This window comes from Bufo bufo, chromosome 2, assembly GCF_905171765.1.
Source record: "Bufo bufo chromosome 2, aBufBuf1.1, whole genome shotgun sequence".
In the NCBI taxonomy this organism is placed as follows: Eukaryota; Metazoa; Chordata; class Amphibia; order Anura; family Bufonidae; genus Bufo; species Bufo bufo.
Genome location: NC_053390.1, coordinates 729,880,251 through 729,904,193, shown reverse-complemented (window position 1 = coordinate 729,904,193; position 23,943 = coordinate 729,880,251). Strand labels below are relative to the sequence as shown.

Below are 23,943 nucleotides of genomic sequence, written 5' to 3'. Positions count from 1 at the left end.
CAAGATGAGACAACCCTTAAGTATTTGTATTAAATCAGAAAACAAAAAGGAGTACAAAAAAGTAGATTCATTTTATTGACAGTACGCACTATTAGGCTTCTTTCACATTAGCATTAGGCTTGTCCGGCAGGGGAACAGCCTGCCGGATCCGTACTAACGCTTGCACGCGTGTGCTGCCGGAAGTCCGCTTTGGCCCATTCACTGCATACATAAAAGATGGGAACAAAGAGATTTCTGTATGCCCCACCTATTTATATAGGACACTCTCCCAACCTATAGTATTTGAATCACAAACAGTGCATATAACCCTCTCCAGCACTTCACAAAACAAAAATAAACAACAGTCTACACCAGGGGTCAGCAAACTACAGCACTCTAGCTGTGGTGAAACTACAACTCTCAACATGATCCATTCACTTCTATGCTTGTATCGTTTTTTGTCCGGCTGAATCCCGGCACTCAGCCAAAAACTGTCCAGATCCCAGCCGGGTTCCATTATAGTCATAGGGGTCTGCTGGTGCTCCAGCCCTATCGGGCTATGCCAGATACAATGAACTCAGGCAGGTTGTTCCTTTGCCTGATAGTTTTACTGCTAGTGTGAAACTAGCCTATCCCTTATACAATAACCTAATGTACCTGCACAGTAATAAGGAGAGACTGATTATTGACTGACAATTACAGGTGGGCGAGCAGGACTATCCCTTCAGCTCATGAACACAACGACTCCTTCCTCAAACTGTAATGCCAGCTCTGAGGCCAATAAATAATACATTTCTCAGAAGCTACATTATACAGTATCTCACAAAAGTAAGTACACCCCTCCCATTTTTGAAAATATTTTATTCTATCTTTTCATGGGACAACACTGAAGATATGACACTTTGATACAATGTAAAGTAGTCAGTGTACAGCTTGTACTGTATAAAATTTGGTGTGCACAGCCATTAATGTCTAAACTGCTGGCAACAAAAGTGAGTACACCCCTAAGTGAAAATGGCCAAATTGTGCCCAATTAGCCATTTTCCCTACCCGGTGTCAGGCGTGAATGGGGAGCAGGTGTGTTAAATTTGGTGTTATCGTTCTAACACTCTCTCATATTGGTCACTGGAAGTTCAAAATGGCACCTCATGGCAAAGAACTCTCTAAGGACCTGAAAAAAAGAATTGTTGCTCTACATAAAGATGGCCTAGGCTATAAGAAGATTGCCAACACTCTGAAACTGAGCTGCAGCACGGTGACCAAGACTATACAGCAGCTTAACAAGACAGGTTCCACTCAGAACAGGCCTCTCCATGGCCGACCAAAGAAGTTGAGTGCACGTGCTCAGCGTCATATCCAGAGGTTGCCTTTTCAAAATAGACCTATGAGTGCTGCCAGCATTGCTGAAGAGGTTAAAGGGGTGGGGGGGTCAGCCTGTCAGTGCTCAGACCATACGCCGCACACTGCATTGGTCTGCATGGATGTCATCCCAGAAGGAAACGTATTCTAAAGATGATGCACAAGAAAGCCCACAGTTTGCTGAAGACAAGCCGACTAAGAACATGGATTATTGGAACGAAGTCCTCTGGTCTGATAAGACCAAGATAAACCTATTTGGTTCAGATGGTGTCAAGTGTGTGTGTGGCGGCAACCAGGTGAGGAGTTCAAAGACAAGAATGTCTTGCCTACAGTCATGCATGGTGGTGGGAGTGTCATGGATTGGGGCTGCATGAGGGCTGCCGGATGTGGGGAGCAACAGTTCAATGAGGGAACCATGAATGCCAACATGTACTGTGACATAGTGAAGCAGAGTGTGATCCCCTCCCTTCAGAAACTGGGCCACAGGGCAGTATTTCAACATTAGATGACCCCAAACACACCTCCAAGATGACCACTGCTTTGCTAAACAAACTGAGGGTAAAGGTGCTGGACTGGCCAAACATGTCTCCAGACCTAAACCCTACTGATCATCTGTGGGGCATCCTCAAACAGAAGGTGGAGGAGAGCAAGGTCTCTAATATCCACCAGCTAATTGATGTCATCATGGAGGAGTGGAAGAGGATTCCAGTGGCAACCTGTGAAGCTCTAGTGAACTCCATGCTGTCACGGCTGAGGATGGGGGAAACCCTCAGCCGTGCGATGCCAGAAGATGTTTGGTCGCTGCTCGGCCAGGACCACAGGATCAGGGAGCAGGTCACCTCCTATCGCGTCCCTAATACTGACCCTGACTCCTAGCTGTATGAGCCGACCCTGATGGTAGGAGGGCTCATACTCCGGAACCTTGGGGTCCCTACTAGCCCTCAGGGTGGCCCTGAACTAGGAGCAGGGTAAGACGACCTGTTCCTCCTAGGCACGGACGAACAGGAGTCTTACTGGCCAAGCTGCAAAGAGAAGGGGAACATAAACAGACATATGGATATGACAGGTGAACCAAGCAGTTCCACACTAACCTGCCACAGCCTTGCTGACTGGAACCCATGCTCAAATACGCTGTCCACACAAACACAAGGGAGACAGCACACACATCAAAACTCACAGGTAACCAGGACATCCATAGCTGCAATAAATATCAAGAGCATAAAAACATGAACTTAACAACAGACATTCTTTTTATGACCGCAAGGGTGGCCCTTACTGGAAAGATGGTATATGAACCAGGAGGATGACTCCAGCAAACCACATGGCTGAAGTACCCCCCAGCAACTGCCTTCCAGCACGAAGCTAAATAGCCCAAGCGGCCACACCCACACACACACACTAGGAAAGGGGTTAACCCTTCCACCGCCAAACAAGGTAAGTGTCACTTAAAGGGGAAGTGTACACACCACAAACTCCCTCATACCAAACATAGAAAGTGCACACTAAAACCACACGTTGCCAGAGGCAACCGCTCAGGGCACTCCACTGCCAACAACCTTATGTTGCCAACGGAAACCACACGAGAGGCAAGATACAGAGCTCATACCTGTGGTTGACAACATAAAACCAACCGCTGACAACTGCATGCGAACCAAGGAGTCACGACCACAACCATGGTCGTGACACATGCCCAAAAGAATTAAGACAGTGCTGGAAAATAATGGCGGCCACAATTTGGCCATTTTCACTTAGGGGTGTACTGATTTTGTTGCCAGTGGTTTAGACATTAATGGCTGTGTGTTATTTTGAGGGCAAACCAAATTTACACTGTTGTACAAGCTGTACACTGACTACTGTACATTGTATCAAAGTGCCATATCTTCAGTGTTGTCCCTGAAAAGATATAATAAAATATTTACAAAAATGTGAGGGGTGTACTCCATAACGGAAACGGGACGGATCCGAAATGAAGGCGATAGACTTCTATTATGACGGAATGAGTAACAGAATGCCTCTAAAGCAGGGCTCGACAAATCCCAGGCGCCAGGTCGCCATGGCGACCAGAAATTTAGTCCTGGCGCTTGGGTATTTGTCAGCCCGTTTTCAAAGGTGCCCGGGCGATGGGTGAAGAGCTGCCGTTCTGTCCGGAGGCAGCACCGTTTGAAACAGCTCCGGACCTCAGTCAGTGAGTCACAGCACACAATAGCAGAGACGCTGGCAGCAGGGAGGGGAGGGGCTCTGGAGGAGTGTAATCTGATCCTAGAGTGGAAGCTGCTTCTGCCAGCCCCTCCCCTCCCCGCCCACAACCAATCAGAGCTGAGGCAAGGACTAGCAGCTCTAGGTCACTGACACAAGTACAGGAGGGAGTCTAGAAAGAATCGAATGAGTCTCAGGTTAAAAGAATCTAAAGATCCGATTAGTTAGTGACTCATTCGATTCTTTGAGTTAAAAGAACAGGTTACACTGAGGCTGTCGGCTGGGACAGGAGCAGAGAGATAAAAGTGACAGGACACAGTTTAGGTTGAATTAACCCTTTAGGATCAAATTGGCTTCTCAAGGAGATATACATGTTAAAAGGCATCCCTTCTTCTGTCTCATTCAGTAGCTATAGAACTAAGGCTACTTTCACACTTGCGGCAGGACAGATCCGGCAGGCTGTTCACCCTGTCGGATCCGTCCTTCCGCTGTTTCGCCGGACCACCGCTCCGTCCCCATTGACTATAATGGGGGCAGAGCTCTGGCGCAGCACGGCAGTGCATGGTGAAAGGCCGCCGGACTAAAAGTACTGCATGTCCAACTTTTTAGTCCGGCGGCCTCTCACCGCGAACTGCCGTGCTGTGCCGGAGCTCCACCCCCGTACCCATTATAGTCAATAGGGTCCGGGGACGGAGCGGCGGTATATGCAACATGGTATACAGCATTATTGGGGGGCTCTATGGAAAAGTGGGGGGGAGCACTATGGGGGCACCTACTGGGGGCTTTATGACGCGGCTCCGCCTGGCTCCTAACTTTTTTAGCTGGCTCCTAGATTCCAAGGAAATTTGTCAAGCCCTGCTCTAAAGGCATTCCATCATAGAATTGCGTATTAGTGTGAATTAGATGAGGGTTTGCCGCAGATCTTTCCCTTCTTTGGAAATGGAGGACATCTGCAGCTCAAACCACAAATATAACTGACAAGCTGCAGATTTGGAAATCCCCCTGGCAGGTCAAATTCCACACGGAAACAATCCACAAAGTGTACATGAGATTTGTGTAATCTCATACACCTTGCTGGTACTGTACTACACTGCGGTTTTTTCGCACAAGAATCCAGATGAAGAAAAACATGCGCATTCCGCAACATGTGCAGGGGGCCTTAAAGTGTTAACAGATTCCCTTAAAAAGTCAAACTCACCTCAGCAATCCTCCAATGCTTCCCTAGTTTCTGGCCATCTCTACGTTCTGGTCCCTCACAACATGGAAAAGTGATTGGCTAAATGGACACATTTCCTGTCCTGGGTAGAGAGGAACCAGGAAATAGAGACTGATGGGAGACATCGGAAGTATTGGAGTGGGATTGGTGAAGTATGACTTGTTTTTTAAGCCATTCTGACCCTTTTTTTCAACCCCCCACCCGTTATATTCTAGTTTACAGTTATATCCTGCCTTCAAAATCTCCACCCTCTCTTCCCCTCCATCAGTTGAAACTGTCTCACGCCCTTCTTTCCTCCTGCAGTTACCACTTGTTTGATACTACTTGGTGCCAGATTTTTCCTGGAGACTTGGCAGTATGGGGCTATGATGGAAACTCTTTGAAAAATTAATACAAAATGAGGACTGTGCTGTTTTGGCAAAGGAGTTGAAATTCCTTGCAGACAGGTCCCCGGGGACTATAAACGTAATCACATGGAAAGGAGAGCTATATGTGCTGGTACCTACCTGCAAAAGATGATGTGGAAGCTTATCGGATGACCACCAGTTCAATGACATTTTAATCGCGCCTTTCATTAAAGGGAACCTGTCATGTGGATATTTGATTATAATCTAACTAATTATATACATCATTAACTACTAAAAAGTGCCTTAGATGTATTCACTTACTGGTGTGACAGATGGTTACCTCATAATATACACACAAAGATGCCGCATGCCGTATGCTAATGAGCTGATTGGAGTCCAGCGTGATCTCATTGAGTCCAGCGTATATTTAATTCAGAGCTATAGCCACTCCCCTGCCCACCTGCTGCTGATTTATATGGAAAATAACTGTCAATCAGCAGCAGGTGGGCGGAGAGAGTCAGGAGCTCATGAATATTCATGACTCATCATTATCAGGTGGAGCTTTTTAATACAAGATGTTGGCAGATTGACTGGGTCAATTAAAGAAAGTGACCCAGCATTGTGCTAAGAGAATCAGTCACTTATTTATGTTGCCCTTAGTTAGGACACCATAAGGCTGGGTTCACACGGCCGTTGCGGGAAAATGTGCGGGTGCGTTGCGGGAACACCCGCGATTTTTCCGCGCGAGTGCAAAACATTGTAATGCGTTTTGCACTCGCGTGAGAAAAATCGCGCATGTTTGGTACCCAAACCCGAACTTCTTCACAGAAGTTCGAGCTTGGGATCGGTGTTCTGTAGATTGTATTATTTCCCCTTATAACATGGTAATAAGGGAAAATAATAGCATTCTGAATACAGACTGCATAGTAAACTAGCGCTGGAGGGGTTAAAAAAAAAATAATAATAATTTAACTCACCTAAGGCTACTTTCACATGAGCGTTCGGAGCGGATACGTCTGATGTTTCATCAGACGGATCCGCTCCTATAATGCAGATGTTCGCATCCGTTCAGAACGGATCTGTCTGCATTATAACTTAGAAAATTTTCTAAGTCTGAAAGTAGCCTGAGCGGATCCGTTCAGACTTTACATTGAAAGTCAATGGGGGACGGATCCGCTTGAAGATTGAGCCATATGGTGTCATCTTCAAGCGGATCCGTCCCCATTGACTTCCATTATAAGTCTGGACAGATCCGCTCGCCTCCGCACGGCCAGGCGGACACCCGAACGCTGCAAGCAGCGTTCAGGTGTCCGCTCACTGAGCGGAGCGGAGGCTGAACGCTGGCAGGCGGATGCATTCTCAGTAGATCCGCCTCCATTGAGAATGCATCAGGGCTGGACGGCTGCATTCAGGACCGCTCGTGAGCCCCTTCAAACGGAGCTCACGAGCGGACACCTGAACGCTAGTGTGAAAGTAGCCTTAGTCCACTTGATCGCGGCCCGGCATCTCCTTCTGTCTCCTTTGCTGAACAGGACCTGTGGTGAGCATTAATTACAGGTAAAGGACCTTTGATGACATCACTCCGGTCATCACATGATCCATCACCATGGTAAAAGATCATGTGATGGATCATGTGATGAGAGGAGTGACGTCATCAAAGGTCCTTTACCTGTAATTAATGCTCACCACAGGTCCTGTTCAGCAAAGGAGACAGAAGGAGATGCCGGGCTACGCGATCAAGTGGACTAAGGTGAGTTAAATTTATTTTATTTTTTTTAAACCCCTCCAACGCTGTTTTACTATGCATTCTGTATTCAGAATGCTATTATTTTCCCTTATAACCATGTTATAAGGGAAAATAATAAGGATCGGGTCTCCATCCCGATCGTCTCCTAGCAACCGTGCGTGGAAATCGCACCGCATCCGCACTTGCTTGCGGATGCTTGCGATTTTCACGCAGCCCCATTTACTTCTATGGGGCCTGCGTTGCGTGAAAAATGCAGAATATACCGCAGAATATAGAGCATGCTGCGATTTTCACGCAACGCACAAGTGATGCGTGAAAATCCCCGCTCATGTCAACAGCCCCATAGAAATGAATGGGTCGGTATTCAGTTCGGGTGCAATGCGTTCACCTCACGCATCGCATCCGCGCGGAATACTCGCCCGTGTGAAAGGGGCCTAAAACTGGTGACAGGTTCCCTTTAAAGTAAAAGTTCTAAGCTTGTCCTATGGACCCAGCAGACAGGGGCATAACTACCATAGCGGCAGACCATGCGACTTCTATGGGGCCCAGGGCAAGAGGGGGCCCAGTCTTAGTTGGGTTTATTCCCTCTTCTACTGGAGGTGAAAACTTGGTGAGGACTCTACCCCCTAAAGCAGAGGTGCACAACCTGCAGACCAGGGGCCAAATGCGGCCCTTGATACCATTCTGTGTGGCCCTAAACATGTATGTCTATGTCTTGTGGCTGCTCACATGTATTTTTCATGTATTTTCCCATTAGATGGGAGTCCTGGAAGTGTAACTAGACATTAATGGTATATACTGTGTGTTCAATATGCCATAAATGCAGTATTTCAGTTGTTAATACCCCTTTAAATTTTATTTTCGGCCATTGATGTTGGTTCAGTATGACAATGTGGCCCCCACCCAGAAAACGTTGTGCATCCCTGCTCTAAAGGAACAAATTTTAGCAAATGAAGCAGTGGAAAAATGGCCCAAGGGTCATTGAAAGGAGTTTAGTCAGAAACCATTCTGTCCTGTGTGGGGGGCCTGGTTCGATCCTGGCTATGGGGCCCTTACTTCTCCATGTACGCCACTGCCAGCAGATGCCCAAAATTACAGTAACCTTCAAGGGAACCTGTCATGTGGAACATGGTATCTGAGCTCAAAGGTCATCAATTTAGGCTACTTTCACACTCGCGTTTGGTGCGGATCCGTCATGGATCTGCACAAACGCATCCATTCAGATAATACAACCGTCTGCATCCGTTCAGAACGGATCCGTTTGTATTATCTTTAACATAGCCAAGAAGTTTTCTATTGTACCAGATTGTGTCAATGAAAAGGATCAGTCCCCATTGACTTACATTCTGTGTCAGAACTAGGGATCGACCGATTATCGGTTTGACCGATATTATCGGCCGATATTCAGGATTTTGAACGTTATCGGTATCGGCATCTATTTTGCCGATATACCGATAACGTATGGGGAGCACAGAACGCGCTGCTCTCAGCGCTCTCTGTGTTCCCTCAGCAGCACAGGGGAGAAGGAAGCCGTGTCTCCTCCCCCTGTGCTGCTGCTGCCGCTGACGCCAATGACCGGAGAGAACATAAGAGGAGGGGAGGGGCTGTGGCCACCGCTCCACCAATGAAGATAAGCCTTTCATTAATTCATATACAGGAGGCGGGAGCTGGCTGCAGAATCACATAGCCGGCTCCCGACCTCTATGAGCGGTAGCTGCGATCTGCGGTAGTTAACCCCTCAGGTGCCGCGGATCGCAGCTACCGCTCATAGAGGTCGGGAGCCGGCTATGTGATTCTGCAGCCAGCTCCCGCCTCCTGTATATGAATGAGAGACTTATCTTCATTGGTGGCGCAGTGCGCCCCCCCCCCCCCAAGCCCTCCAGTATTAATCATTGGTGGCGCAGTGCACCCCCCACCCCCATCCCAATAGTAAAAACATTGGTGGCGCAGTGCGCCCCCCCCCCCCCCCAGTATTAATCATTGGTGGCAGTGGCCACAGGGTCCCCTCTCCCCTGCTCCTCCGATCGGAGCCCCAGCAGTGTAATCCTGGGGCTACGATCGGTTACCATGGCAGCCAGGACGCTACTGAAGCCCTGGCTGCCATAGTCAGCTCCATGCTGCTGTGTGCACAAAGCATAGAGCAGCAGGGACAGTGTGAGATCCTATTCACCCTGATAGAGATCTATCAGGGTGAATGGGACAAGTGTTCTAGTCCCTAAGGGGGCTAAAAGTTAGTAAAAAAAAAAACACAACAAAAAACACAAAAATATTAAGTATAAATGAAAAAGATTTACAAAAAAAAAAATACACATTAACAATAAACATATTCATTTTCAGCAGATTTGTGTAGGAAATTAATTTTTTTCTCAAAAATGAAAATTCCCAGAATATCGGTATAAATTATCGGCTATCGGCCTGAAAGTTCACAAATTATCGGTATCGGGCCTAAAAAATCAATATCGGTCGATCCCTAGTCAGAACGGATCAATTTGGCTCAGTTTCGTCAGACGGACACCAAAATGCTGCAAGCAACGTTTTGCTGTCCGCCTCCAAAGCGGAATGGAGACGGAACGGAGGCAAACTGATGCATTCTGAGCGGATCCTTTTCCATTCAGAATGCATTAAGGGCAAAACTAATCAGTTTTGGACCGCTTGTGAGAGCCCTGAACGGATCTCACAAACGGAAACAAAAATGCCAGTGTGAAAGTAGCCTCAGCTTCCACATCATCTGTCTCACATCTTTAGCAGGTATGTTCCAGCTCTCATTTCCAAGCTTCTGCCTGGGCCTTGTCTGCAAGGCATTTCAACACTTTTTTTTTTTAAAACAGGTCAACCATTATTTAAGAAATCCCACAAATGTCCAAACGACCAGACCCTACCTAAGATATTCTGTGCAAGTCCCCTAGCAGTGAAAGGAGAGGATGTTGTGCTTGCGCAGCCTTCCACTCTCCATTATAGGGCTTCCAAAAAAAGCCAAGACGGTAGTCAGCTTTTTTCAGAAGAAAAAAAGCCACAAATGTGTAACTGGCTCTTCATTCATGAAACTATGTGTCATAGATGTCACCATGTCACTCCATGTCATAGGGTGCACCACTGGACGTACCAGTTAGACAAACCAGCTCACTCCTATATGTATATACAGTATGTATATAGTGGCTGTGCATGGCATTGAATGGGGCTGAGCAGCTCCTGGGTCTAGGAAAAGCAGACAGAAGACCGCGGTGCTCACAAAAACACTGCAGCCTTCTCAAGCAGCTGATCAGCAGGGGTCCCAGGTGTTGGACCCCCACCGATTAGATACTGATGAGCAATCCTGAGGACAGGTCATCGGTAAAGAAAAATCTTGGGAAATCAACATAATATTTTTATCTGGACTCTTTATAGTATTCCGACAATGGAAAGGTTTACTGAGATTAATCATTAACGGGTCACTAATGAAGTTTTACCTTTTGATAAAGTAAAAAGTATCTGATACATAAAAGGAGCCTGTCACCAGGAGATGGATCAGAATATAAAGGTCATTTACTCCATATTCCAAGGTGTTTTCTAACGCTATACATTTACAGTATATACTGTCAGTAGGAAAAGTAAGAAGTTTAAGAGAGACGTCTGACTTCTGGGAACTCCACTGATCACTAGAACATAAAAAATAAGGTGCAGTTGTGCTATCCTGAGACCAAGGCCCCACTCAGTGTTTCACAGACGTGTGCTGTACGTGTTCTCCACGGACAGCACGCGTCCCCATTCATTTTAAGGTGTGTATTCAGACATCAGTGTTTTAGCACGGTCCATGGTCAGTGTTTTTAGCACGGATGCATGCTCTATTTTGTCCGTGTTCACGGATCCATCACGCCCATTATAGTCTATGGGTCCGTGAAAACCACGGGTGCAACACGGATGGCAGCAACACGGATCATTAAGAGGAGATGCTTGGAAAATTATTTTTCAGCTGTTTAGTGTCAGTGAAACACGGATGCAACATGGACAGCAACACGGACCCAACACGGATCTTTCACGGACAGCTTCACGGATGCATCACTGACTACCTGCTCACGGATTTGAGCACGGACATGGATGTGTGAATGAGGATTTACACCACAGTTTGGACACTTTTCACATAACATGTTCACTGGCAACAAGCTGACAAGAGGGTAAAAGGATTCGGGTAAAGGACAGGACCTTTTCTCAGCATCCCTGCTGGTCAACTGTTTACACAGGGCCATCTACTTATTAGCAGTGGTGCAGGATATTGAAGCTTTGTCTAATTTAAGTAAGTGAGATGAAGCTGCAATACCCTGCAACACTGCTGCTAGGTAGATGGAGTGCAAATAAACAGAGGTAAAGACTGAGGGGGCTGCAGTGCTCACAAGATCACTGTGGCCCCTTATGCAGCTGATCTGCAGAGAGTCGGACCACCACTGATCTGTTCTCAGGATAGGCCATATCAGACCATCAATATCCCGAACCTGGAAAACCCTTCAAGTCTCCCAGCAATCAGTTGGGATTGCAAGGAGAACAGCAAGTTAAAGGGGGTTATCAGCCAAATAAAAAATGGTGGCAGTGGGGGTCAATGGTTTATCTCCGAATGGACGTTCTGGAACATTCTTTCAGAGATGGCAGCTGCACGCTAATCGTGCAGCTGCTGAGCGGGGGCCCACTGTCAGTGACAGCAGGGCACCCCAGAGAGAAGGCAGGGACCGTTCCTCGGTGTCCCTGCCTTTTAGATCGCTGTATACACAGTACCGAATGAGCACTGTGTATACAGATGAGGACGCCCTATGCCGCTTCCTGTCCCGGCCCGGCGGTCGTGTGACCGCCAGGGTCGGGGGAGGGCAGGAGCTGCCGGGTATAGTGCTGTACAGCCTCTCTATAGAGAAAAAAATATATATGAAGTTAAATGTCCCCCAGAGGTCTTGTATCACATTATGGGGGACGCAAAGTGTAAAATTAAAAATAAAATAAAAATAATAGTGTTTTATAAAATAAAAAATAATAAAGTGCCACATGTAAAAAAAAGTTTTTCACCAATTAAGCCATTTAAAAAATGTTAAAAATAGAAAAAAAAAATATTACATAGACATATTTGGTATCACTGCATCCGTAACAACCGGCTCTATAAAAATATCACATGATCAGGTGAAACCACACAAATGCGATATTCGTTGCCAAAAAGCAGAACAACCCATCCCACACCATTTCCTCTCCGCCAAACACCAAATCAGCCAACTCAAATTTAAAATTTTAGAACAAGTAGCTCCCGCAAGACAAGGAGGCAACAGGACCGCACGCTTGAAACAACGGTAAGCATATTTAATTTTTTAAATCAATACTCTCGCTCCATGCAGACTAAGGCTACTTTCACACTAGCGTTCGGAGCGGATCCGTCTGATGTTTCATCAGACGGATCCGCTCCTATAATGCAGACGTTCGCATCCGTTCAGAACGGATCCGTCTGCATTATAACTTAGAAAAATTTCTAAGTGTGAAAGTAGCCTGAGCGGATCCGTTCAGACTTTACATTGTAAGTCAATGGGGAACGGATCCGCTTGAAGATTGAGCCATATGGTGTCATCTTCAAGCGGATCCGTCCCCATTGACTTACATTGTAAGTCTGGACGGATCCGCTCGCCTCCGCACGGCCAGGCGGACACCCGAACGCTGCAAGCAGCGTTCAGGTGTCCGCTCACTGAGCGGAGCGGAGGCTGAGCGCTGGCAGGCGGATGCATTCTCAGTGGATCCGCCTCAACTGAGAATGCATTGGGGCCAGACGGATGCGTTCGGGGCCGCTTGTGAGCCCCTTCAAACGGAGCGCACGAGCGGACACCCGAACGCTAGTGTGAAAGTAGCCTAAATAGAGACTTCAAATTTCTGCATCCCTGTGATTCCCTTGGTTTTGAGCACTATATATTGTACTATATGATTATTTATGTAATTGGTAACACAAAAGCATATTCTTTGTTACTAACTCTTTTTTTTAACCCTTATTTCCCTACAGACGAAATGACCCCATTCAACCAGGTAGTATATACTGTATATCCAAATAGAAGTAATAACAGATTATTATACATACAGAATATTTTTATTATATATATCGGCACCTATACAGACGGTTGGCACTGACACATTTATTGTTAATAAACTGATATGATGAGCCCCAATGCAGTTTTGTCCGTGTCCCTTCCGTTGATTCACAGTGGATTTCTATTGTGCAGCTGTAAGGGACATGGAGCGGATTTGCTGTCATTCTGGGCAGCGGGATACTAACGGTGTGAAAACCGTATCGTCCTGCTGATACAGATATCCCATTGGCGACCGATGTTGATTCGCCGGCCTCCGATATATGGATCAGCTTTTTTCTGCTATACACTGCGGCGCTCTGACACTGTATAAGTGTCTGTCAAATTCCTATGGTCGTGATTACTGGCACGCGCATGCGCCCTAGAGTAAAGGTCTCAAGCGGGCATCTTAGGTGTGGTTGCTATACCACACATTATCTTTGTGATTCTCGCGATAGCAGATGAAGCGGCGCATGCGCCGTTGTCTTTTCCGGACGCCAACAGATTCCACCATGCCTATTCAGCCACAAGTGATTCATTCAAAGGTTTTTAAAATTTTGATTGCTATATTATGTTATACACCCTTGTTCACCTTCACATGCTTGATTGACAATTATGGTATTTCGAAGATTGTACAACGGAGATATCACATTATGAATTTTTATGATTTTATCTATATTGTTATTTCACTGAATTATGACACTATATTAATTGTATCTGTAATATGATTGTAATTTGTATGCATTTGCACTTTATTATATGATGTACCAATTTGTATTTTGGCAATTAGTACTTGCACTATTTATATATGTAATTCTGCACGTTACTCAGCTGGAAAAAGGCTCCATTGAGAGAGCTGAAACGTCGCTGAATGAGTGAATAAACCGTCCACTTTTTTCAAGTTAACCTGGAGTGCTGCCTTCTTTTCGCTTTCTATATATATATATATATATATAAAGAAAGAAAGTCCGCAGCACTCCTTGAAGTAAAAAAATGTGCAGTTTATTCACACATGTCAGAAAAATGACAACGTTTCAGTTCTCTCACAGAACCTTTCTCAAGTCAAGTGAGTCACTTGACTTGAGAAAGGTTCTGTGAGAGAACTGAAACGTTGTCATTTTTCTGACATGTGTGAATAAACTGCACATTTTTTTACTTCAAGGAGTGCTGCGGACTTTCTTTATTTGTTTATCCGTCCTGTATCGAGGGACCACCGCGGGCACCGCATAATTGAGAAAAAGGAGTGCTGCCTGACCTTTGCTATGGATATATATATATATAAATCCAGAAAATGGACGGCACTCCAGTCAGATGAAAAAAATGTGCGATTCCTTTATTCAACCATCCGGTGCAACGTTTCGGCTCTAAATGAGCCTTTTTCAAGCTTGAAAAAGGCTCATTTAGAGCCGAAACGTTGCACCGGATGGTTGAATAAAGGAATCACACATTTTTTGCATCTGACTGGAGTGCAGTCCATTTTCTGGATTTATCTGTGGGGTAAGAAGTCGATTCCCTAGGAACGTGCACCCAATTTTATCTGTCTATAGCCAGTGCCGCCATTTTTCTTATATATATATATATATATATATATATATATATATATATATAGTGTATTACATATTCCACATGCCCACAGGGACAAATACACTGAACAAAAATATAAACACAACACTTTCGGTTTTTGCTCCCATTTTGCCTGAGCTGAACTCAAAGATCTGAAACATTTTCTACATACACAAAAGAGAGGGGGCTCAGAAAACCGGTCAGTATCTGTTGTGGCCACCATTTGCAGCACATCTCCATCGCATAGAGTTGATCAGGTTGTTGATTGTGGCCTGTGAAATGTTGGTCCATTCCTCTTCAATAGCTGTGTGAAGTTGCAGAATATTGGTAGGAACTGGAACACGCTGTCGTATACGCCGATCCAGAGCATCCCAAACAATGGGTGACATGGGTGACATGTCCGGTGAGTATGCCAGCCATGCAAGAACTGGGATGTTTTCAGCTTCCAGGAATTGTGTACAGATCCTTGCAATATGGGGCCGTGCATTATCCTGCTGCAACATGAGGTGATGGTCGGGGATGAATGGCACAACAATGGGCCTCAGGATCTCGTCACGGTATTTCTGTGCATTCAAAATGCCATCAATAAAATGCACCTGTGTTCATTGTCCATAACATACGCCTGCCCATACCATAACCCCACCGCCACCATGGGCCACTCGACGTTGACGTCAGCAAACCACTCACCCACACAATGCCACACACGCTGTCTACCATCTGCCTTGCACTGTGAAAACCGTGACTCATCCGTGAACAGAACGCCTCTCCAAAGTGCCAGACGCCATCGAATGTGAGCATTTGCCCACTGAAGTCGGTTACGACGACGAACTGCAGTCAGGTCCAGACCCCGATGAGGACGACGAGCATGCAGATGAGCTTCCCCGAGACGGTTTCTGCCAGTTTATGCAGAAATTCTTTGGTTATGCAAACCGATTGTTGCTGCAGCTGTCCGGATGGCTGGTCTCAGACGATCATGAAGGTGAACATGCTGGATGTGGAGGTCCTGGGCTGTTGTGGTTACATGTGGTCTGCCGTTGTGAGGCCGGTTGGAGAAATGAACATTGTGAGGCTTATGGTAGAGAAATATAACATAGTATGTAACATAGTACATAAGGCCGAAAAAAGACATTTGTCCATCCAGTTCGGCTTGTCATCCTGCAAGTTGATCCAGAGGAAGGCAAAAAAAACCTGTGAGGTAGAAGCCAATTTCCCTCACTTTAGGGGAATAAAAAATTCCTTACCGACTCCAATCAGGCTATCAGAATAACTCCCTGGATCAACAACCCCTCTCTAGTAGCTATATCCTGTAATATTATTACGCTCCAGAAACACATCCAGGCCCCTCTTGAATTCCTTTATTGTACTCACCATCACCACCTCCTCAGGCAGAGAGTTCCATAGTCTCACTGCTCTTACCATAAAGAATCCTTTTCTATGTTTGTGTACAAACCTTTTTTCCTCCAGACGCAGAGGATGTCCCCTCGTCACAGTCCTGGGGATAAATAGATGATGGGATAGATCTCTGTACTGCCCCCTGATATATTTATACATAGTAATTAGATCTCCCCTCAGTCGTCTTTTTTCTAAAGTGAATAACCCTAATTTTGATAATCTTTCAGGGTACTGTAGTTGCCCCATTCCAGTTATTACTTTAGTTGCCCTCCTCTGGACCTTCTCCAGCTCTGCTATGTCTGCCTTGTTTACAGGAGCCCAGAACTGTACACAGTACTCCATGTGTAGTCTGACTAGCAATTTGTAAAGTGGTAGGACTATGTTCTTATCACGGGCATCTATGCCCCTTCTGATGCAACCCATTATCTTATTGGCCTTGGCAGCAGCTGCCTGACACTGTTTTTTGCAGCTTAGTTTGCTGTTTATTAAAATTCCTAGATCCTTTTCCATGTCAGTGTTACCGAGTGTTTTACCATTTAGTATGTACGGGTGACTTGCATTATTCCTTCCCATGTGCATAACCTTACATTTGTCAGTGTTAAACCTCATCTGCCACTTATCTGCCCAAGCCTCCAATCTATCCAGATCCCTCTGTAGTAGTATACTGTCCTCTTCAGTGTTAATTACTTTACACAGTTTAGTGTCATCTGAGAAAATTGATACTTTACTATGCAAGCCTTCTACGAGATCATTAATAAATATATTGAAGAGAATAGGGCCCAATACTGACCCCTGAGGTACTCCACTAGTGACAGTGACCCAATCTGAGTGTGTACCGTTAATAACCACCCTCTGTTTTCTATCATTGAGCCAGTTACTTACCCACATACAGACGTTTTCTCCCAGTCCGAGCATTCTCATTTTATATACTAACCTTTTATGTGGTACAGTGTCAAATGCTTTGGAGAAGTCCAGATATACGACATCCATTGATTCGCCGCTGTCAAGTCTAGAACTTACCTCCTCATAGAAACTGATTAAATTAGTTTGGCATGACCGATCCCTCACGAAGCCATGCTGATATGGCGTTATTTGCTTATTTCCGTTGAGATGCTCTAATATAGCATCTCTTAGAAAACCTTCAAACAGTTTACCCACAACAGATGTTAAACTTACCAGCCTATAGTTTCCAGGCTCTGTTTTTGGACCCTTTTTGGATATTGGCACCACATTTGCCATGCGCCAATCCTGTGGGACATTCGCTGTCAGTATAGAGTCCGCAAATATCAGAAATAAGGGTCTGGCTATGACATTACTTAATTCCCTTAGGATACGGGGGTGTATGCCATCCGGTCCTGGCGATTTGTCTATTTTAATCTTTTTAAGTCGCTGATGTACTTCTTCCTGGGTCAGACAGGACACTTTTAATGGGGAATTTATTTTTACATTTTGCATGTCATCTGCATTGAATACATTGGAGAAAAAAATATTTAACAGCTGCTTTCTCCTCGTCGCTCTCTGCGACTCCCCCCTCATTACTCTTTAAAGGGCCGACACCTTCAGATTTATACTTTTTAACATTTATATAATTGAAGAACATTTTAGGGTTAGTTTTACTCTCTTTGGCAATTAATCTCTTACTCTCTAGTTTGGCCGCTTTTATTTGTTTTTTACATGTTCTATTTTTTTCCTTGTTTTTCAGTGCTTCCGTGCTACACTCCTGTTTTAGTGATTTATATGCTTTCTTTTTGTCATTTATTGCTTTCTTTACAGTTCTATTTATCGACATCGGTTTCTTTTTGCTCCTTAACCTTTTATTCCCATACTGTATGTACCTCTCACAATGAGATTTTAGGATGTTTTTAAAGATATCCCATTTTGTGGCTGTATTTTTATTTTTGAGGACTTTGTCCCAGTTAGTTAGGCCTATGGCCTCTCTTAGTTGGCTAAATTTAGCTTTTTTGAAGTTTGGTATTTTTGTTCCTCCCTGTAGAAACGCTCTTTTGAATGATAATTGGAAGGTTATTACTTTATGGTCACTATTTCCCAGGTGTCCCCCAACCTGCACGTCTATTGTTCTGTCAGGCCTATTGGTTAATACTAAGTCCAGTATGGCCGTCCCTCTAGTCGGGTTCTGAACCAGTTGGGAGAGGTAATTGTCTTTGGTTATTGCCAAGAACCTGTTTCCCTTATGAGATGAGATATACAAGTTTCAGTTTCCCAGTCTATATCTAAGTAGTTGAAGTCCCCCATAATAACCACCTCATTATGATTTGCCGCCTCGTCTATCTCATTTAGTAGTAGATTTTCTGTGGACTCTGGTATATTAGGTGGTTTATAGTAAACTCCTATTAGTAATTTATTGTTGTTTTTAGCTCCATGTATCTCTATCCACAGTGACTCCACATGTTCATGTCCCTCACTTATATCTTCACGGAGTGTGGGCTTTAGACAAAACTTTAAATAAGTGTTGCGTTACGTCGGCATCACCGGTCCTCTGGCGTCATGGATCCGAGCTTTATATGAGTCTCCTTCTGCGGCCACAAAGGTGAATGGTGTGTTTTCTCCGTCCTTTGCGATACGGAATGGGACCCGCCAGGGATGCCCCCTCTCCCTATTGATCTTTGTTCTTACTCTGGAACCGCTCCTGAGGACAATCCGACAGAACCCGAATATATCGGGACTTTCGGTTTGGGGTAAAGAATTTAAGATAGCAGCCTATGCGGATTATCTGATGTTTACACTGACTAACCCCACGATTTCTTTCCCGAACTTGATGGCGGAATTTCGCACATTTCACGGCCTCTCGAATCTGAAGATTAACTTTCAGAAATCAGAGGCCTTGAATATTTCTCTACCGGACACACTCGTGTCCGACCTAGTCGCTTCCTTCCCATTCAAGTCTGCCTCCGGAGCAGTGAAATATCTAGGCACATTTATCCCCTCGGATCTGAAGGAGGCGTACCACAGAAACTTTATCCCTCTCCGGGACCGGATCAGGGAAGATCTTAAGAGGTGGTCGAAAGGGCTGCACACTTGGTTTGGATGATGTGCTATTTTCAAAATGAACATCCTCCCACGGGTGTTATTCCTCTTTCAGACCCTGCCCATTAAACTCCCCTCTAGTTTCTTCAACAGGATCCATGGGGACTTATTCAGATTTATTTGGGCAAAGGGTAGCCCGAGACTCGCCAGATCTCTTTTACACATACCAAGGGACAAAGAAGGACTAGGTGTACCTGACCTACGTAAATATTACTCAGCCTCCTTGATCCAAAGGATAGTGGACTGGTGTCGACACACAGAGCTCAAGCAGTGGGTATCGATTGAACAACTCTGCTCGAACTGTCCGCTGTCCTCCCTGCCATGGGTAGATTTGAAACTCCCTTCGGTTCTTTCTAATCATCCCACAATTGGTCCCACCATTTCACAATTCCATAAAGTCAAAGATAATCCTCCCCTTCCCCCTCACCATTATTCCCCATTTTGGGAAATCCCAATTTCCCAGCGAGTTGTAGGGGGGGACCGTTTGCAATCTTTCTTAGAACCACAGGCAGATGGTTCACCTATGACGAGATTTTGAAAATAACAGATCCATGCCCTTTGGGATTCTGGAGATCCAGACAACTGACACACTTTTTATCCTCTATTCCGGCCTCCACAGGGTTTGACAGGGCTCTTACCTCTTTCGAGAAAATTTGTGTTGGGTCGGGCGCCTACAGACATTCCCTATCTGAATGTTACCAGTCCTTGGTGGCCCCTCGGCAGGACTTTCTTCCACCATATGTGGCTAAATGGTCTCAAGACCTGGGAGTAGACATCCCCCTGATCAGTGGTCAAAACTTTTCTGCCTGCTCTACAGGTCACCCATGGCGAGTAGGTTCCAGGAGGCGGGTTATAAGATAATGTCCAAATGGTATTATGTTCCAACTAGATTACAGAAAATGTTCCCATCCGCGTCCCCTGTTTGCTGGCGCTGTGACTCTGCCATGGGTTCCATGTTACACATTTTCTGGGATTGTCCAAAGATCGGTCCTTTTTGGCAGTTGGTCCATAAAACTTTGTCCTTAATTTTCCGGTTTACGATACCACATACTCCTGGTTTCTTTTTATTATTCCTTTCGGATCTTCCAATGAGTGTGCTTCGCAAGTCCTGTCTGTGTTCCCTGGTGATAGCGGCTAGGTCATGCATCCCTGCGAGGTGGAAGCTCTCTTTGCCTCCGACAATTAGTTGCTGGATCCAAAAGGTTGAGGAGATCCGGAGAATGGAGGAACTTACCTCGCAGTTGTAAGCCAAGCACAAAGCTTTCCTTGATTCTTGGGCCCCCTGGTTTTCTTTTCAGGAATCTCAGGAGTTTCGGAACCTTCTGGCCTTAGTTGCTGAACTTACCCTGTACTCTGTTGTAGTACCTCCCCTCTATTGCCCCCCTTTTGTGTTCATTGTCTGTTAGTATTGCTCTTCTCCTTCTGTTGTTATTTGTCTAGGGGATACTCCCTTCAATATTTTTACAATTATGCTACTTAATTCGTCCTGGTACTTTAGTTTTGAGTCCAGGAATATGTTCTCTCTAATTTCTCCAGACAAGGCCCTTGTTTAGTCAAATTGGATCCTGCTCTAACGAGGTTCCTCACATTGTACTACAGTTGCCAGCAGGCGTTGTTATGTTGACTGGAATATGAAGATATCTCAATGTAGTGCTCTATCGTTGTTATACTGGATGTACTGTATTGACTTTGCTGATGCACGGTTTGTTATCCGTATACACTTAAATAAAGAATAAAAAATAAAAAAAGACTTTAAATAAAGGCAGACCCCTCCTCCTCACCGGTTTTGACGATCCTTTCTAAACAGACTGTAACCTTGTACATTAACTGCCCAGTCATAGCTATCATCCAGCCATGTCTCAGTTATTCCCACTATGTCATAGTTCTCCTCACACATCACTAATTCCAGCTCCCCAGTTTTATTAGTCAGGCTTCTGGCATTAGTATACGTACATTTGAGAGGTTTATGTATATTTTTTAACCTACACTTTTCCTTCTGAACTGTTCTAGTCTCTCCTGCCATTCCTCCCCCAGTCCCACTACCTTGCCCCCGGTCTCTAATCTGCCCTATCTTCCCCTCCTATAATGTAATTTCCATCCACCCCAGTCCCTAGTTTAAATACTCCTCCAACCTTCTAGCCATCTTCTTCCCCAACACAGCTGCCCCTTCCCCATTGAGGTGCAGCCCGTCCCTACGATAGAGCCTGTAGCCGATAGAAAAGTTGGCCCAGTTCTCCAGGAACCCAAACCCCTCCTTTCTACACCAGTTCCCGCTGCCTTTCTTGTGTGGCTCGTGGTACAGGCAGTATTTCGGAAAATACTACCTTTGAGGTCCTTGCCCTAAGCTTTTGACCTAAACAAACATTTATTGCATGGGCAACAGCTCTGGTAGACATTCCTGCAGTCAACATGCCAAAAAAGTGAAATTTTGAAATTGTATCTCTATTTTCCATTAATTCTTGTGGAACACCTAAAGGGTTAACAAAGTTTGTAAAATCAGTTTTGAATACCTTGAGGGGTGTAGTTTCTAGAATGGGGTCATTTTTGGGTGGTTTCTATTATGTAAGCCTCGCAAAGTGACTTCAGACCTGAACTGGTCCCTAAAAATTGGGTTTTTGAAAGTTTCTGAAAAATTTCAAGATTTGCTTCTAAACTTCTAAGCCTTGTAACATCCCCAAAAAAATATCATTCCCAAAATGATGCAAACATGAAGTAGACATATGGGGAATGTAAAGTAATAACTATTTTTGGAGGAATTACTATGTATTATAGAAGTAGAGAAATTGAAACTTGGAAATTTGCAATTATTTTAAAAAAATTGGTAAATTTGGTATTTTTTTATAAATAAAATTTTTTATATTTTTTTTACTTCATTTTACCAGTCTCAGAATGGCCTGGATAAGTCAAAGCGTTTTAAAGTTATCACCACTTAAAGTGACACTTGTCAGATTTGAAAAAATGGCCTGATCCTTAAAGGGTTTCTATCACTTCGTTGCACATATTTAGCTGTCAGACACTAGCGATCCGCTAGTGTCTGCTCTGCCCAACCATCCTAATATAATTGCTTTTGGGGCAGCCGTTTTGCTAAAAAAAAAGAACTTTTATTAATATGCTAATGAGCCTGTATTCGGTGCATGCGCAGTGAATGTCTGACCGCTTCCCTGCTCAGACATCTCCACTGCGCCTGCGCGATGACGTCATAGTGCTCCGAGGAACAGGCGCAGTTGAGATGTCTGAGCAGGGAAGCGGTCAGACATTCACTGCGCATGCGCCGAATACAGGCGCTCACAAGGAGGATCGCATTCAGGAGGAGATGGGCGGGCTGGAGGGACGCGCTGGGCGGCGGCAGTTTCTGAAGGTAGACGGAGCCTCTAGGTGCTAATGACGCCCCTCATAGCACCTAGAGGCTCATTAGCATATTAATAAAAGTTCTTTTTTTAGCAAAACGGCTGCCCCAAAAGCAATTATATTAGGATGGTTGGGCAGAGCAGACACTAGCGGATCGCTAGTGTCTGACAGCTAAATATGTGCAACGAAGTGATAGAAACCCTTTAAGGTGAAATAAGTCTGTGTCCTAAAGGGGTTAAAGTATAACTGTCATTCTTTTTTTTTTTGTTTTTTAATGTGTATGGGCAGTGATAATGACCATTTTTGCAAAATACGTTAATTACTGAAATCGTTCATTTCTGTTTGAAAAAAAGCTCTAAATTGGCCCATTTTGAGCCTTAGGCTAGTTTCACACTTGCGGCAGGACGGATCCGACATGCTGTTTAGCATGTCGGATCCGTCCTGTGGCTGTTCGCCGTGCCCCCGCTCCGTCCCCATTGACTATAATGGGGATGGGGGCGGAGCTCCGGCGCAGCACGGCGGTGCACGGAGAAAGCCGCCGGACTAAAAAACCTGACATGCAGTAATTTTAGTCCGGCGGCCTTAAGCCGTGCACCGCCGTGCTGCGCCGGAGCTCCGCCCCCATCCCCATTATAGTCAATGGGGACGGAGCGGCGGCCCGGGGGCACGGCGAAACAGCCGCAGGACGGATCCGACATGGTGAACAGCCTGTCGGATCCGTCCTGCCGCAAGTGTGAAAATACCCTAAGCAACGCTCCTCTGTCTTCTGTTTACATAACACAGTCAGTGTTAGTAAGTCTCCACTGTTATGTAAACTGAAGACAGAGGAGCGGCTAAGGCTCAAAATGGGCCACTTTAGAGCCATTTGTCTAACAGAAATGTACGATTTCAGTAATTAAAGTATATTATAAAAATGGTCATTATCACTGCCCCTACACATTACAAAAATAAAAAACAGAATGACACTTTACAAGCATAAAAGAACGCAACGGATACTCACCTCCACCGATTCCCCATCACCGCTGTTTCAATGCTGCTCCAGTCCTGGTTGCCCTTCACATCCTGCCCTAGCTCGACATGTTAGACATGCCAATAAAGGCCTGCTCAGCCAATCATTGGCCTTATTGGTACTCTGCCTTGGCCACTGATTGGCTGAGCAGGCTTTTCTGACATATCTGGTGTGTTGAACTGGAACAGGAAGTGAAGAGCAGCGGGGCCCCGAGGAGCACTGCAGCGACAGCAGCAGGCGACTGGGGAGGGGCGAGTATCAGATCCCACTGCCACCAATGTTTATTAAGCTTGCTTGCTTACGGTATTTCACAACCCAAAGTGCAATGAGTGGGGTTTTACATAATGCTGCGGTAGTTCTGCTTTCAGTGCCACAATGGCCTAGATGATCTTATCGGCTCGTAGAGGAAACAACTGAAGATTCCTTAAAGTACAAGACAAAATAGCACCTCTCACAGGGCCGACAGCTACGTATTCTGATACAGGACGCCGAATGGTCTGCATTCCTTCTCACAGCTATGGAGTTTTAAAATTATTCTGCTGCCTGCTCACCCCAACCCCCTGGACAAAATCTTCTAAACTAGCTGCACTGACAAATTATTAACAGAACCCTCCAGGGCGTATGAGCAAAATTCACTGCTCGACTACTTCCTCTTTAACCCCTTCCTGCCTACCCCCATCATTTTT

General features: G+C 45.3%; 1 protein-coding gene across 4 annotated transcripts in view; it reads right to left on the bottom strand.

Annotated features, from left to right (window-relative positions):
- The window catches only part of TEC (tec protein tyrosine kinase), a 183,244-nt gene that overhangs the window by 143,704 nt on the left and 15,597 nt on the right, over positions 1-23,943 (bottom strand). Inside the window, exon 1 of one of the 4 annotated variants that reach the window (XM_040418900.1) lies at positions 23,249-23,470. The exons of 2 other annotated variants lie outside the window; for them this stretch is intronic. In XM_040418900.1, the coding sequence (XP_040274834.1) occupies positions 23,249-23,265 (17 nt within the window). In that variant the 5' untranslated portion in view covers positions 23,266-23,470. Of the gene's footprint in view, positions 1-23,248; positions 23,471-23,943 lie in introns of those variants that run through there. One more of the 4 variants, XM_040418899.1, reaches the window with a different exon arrangement.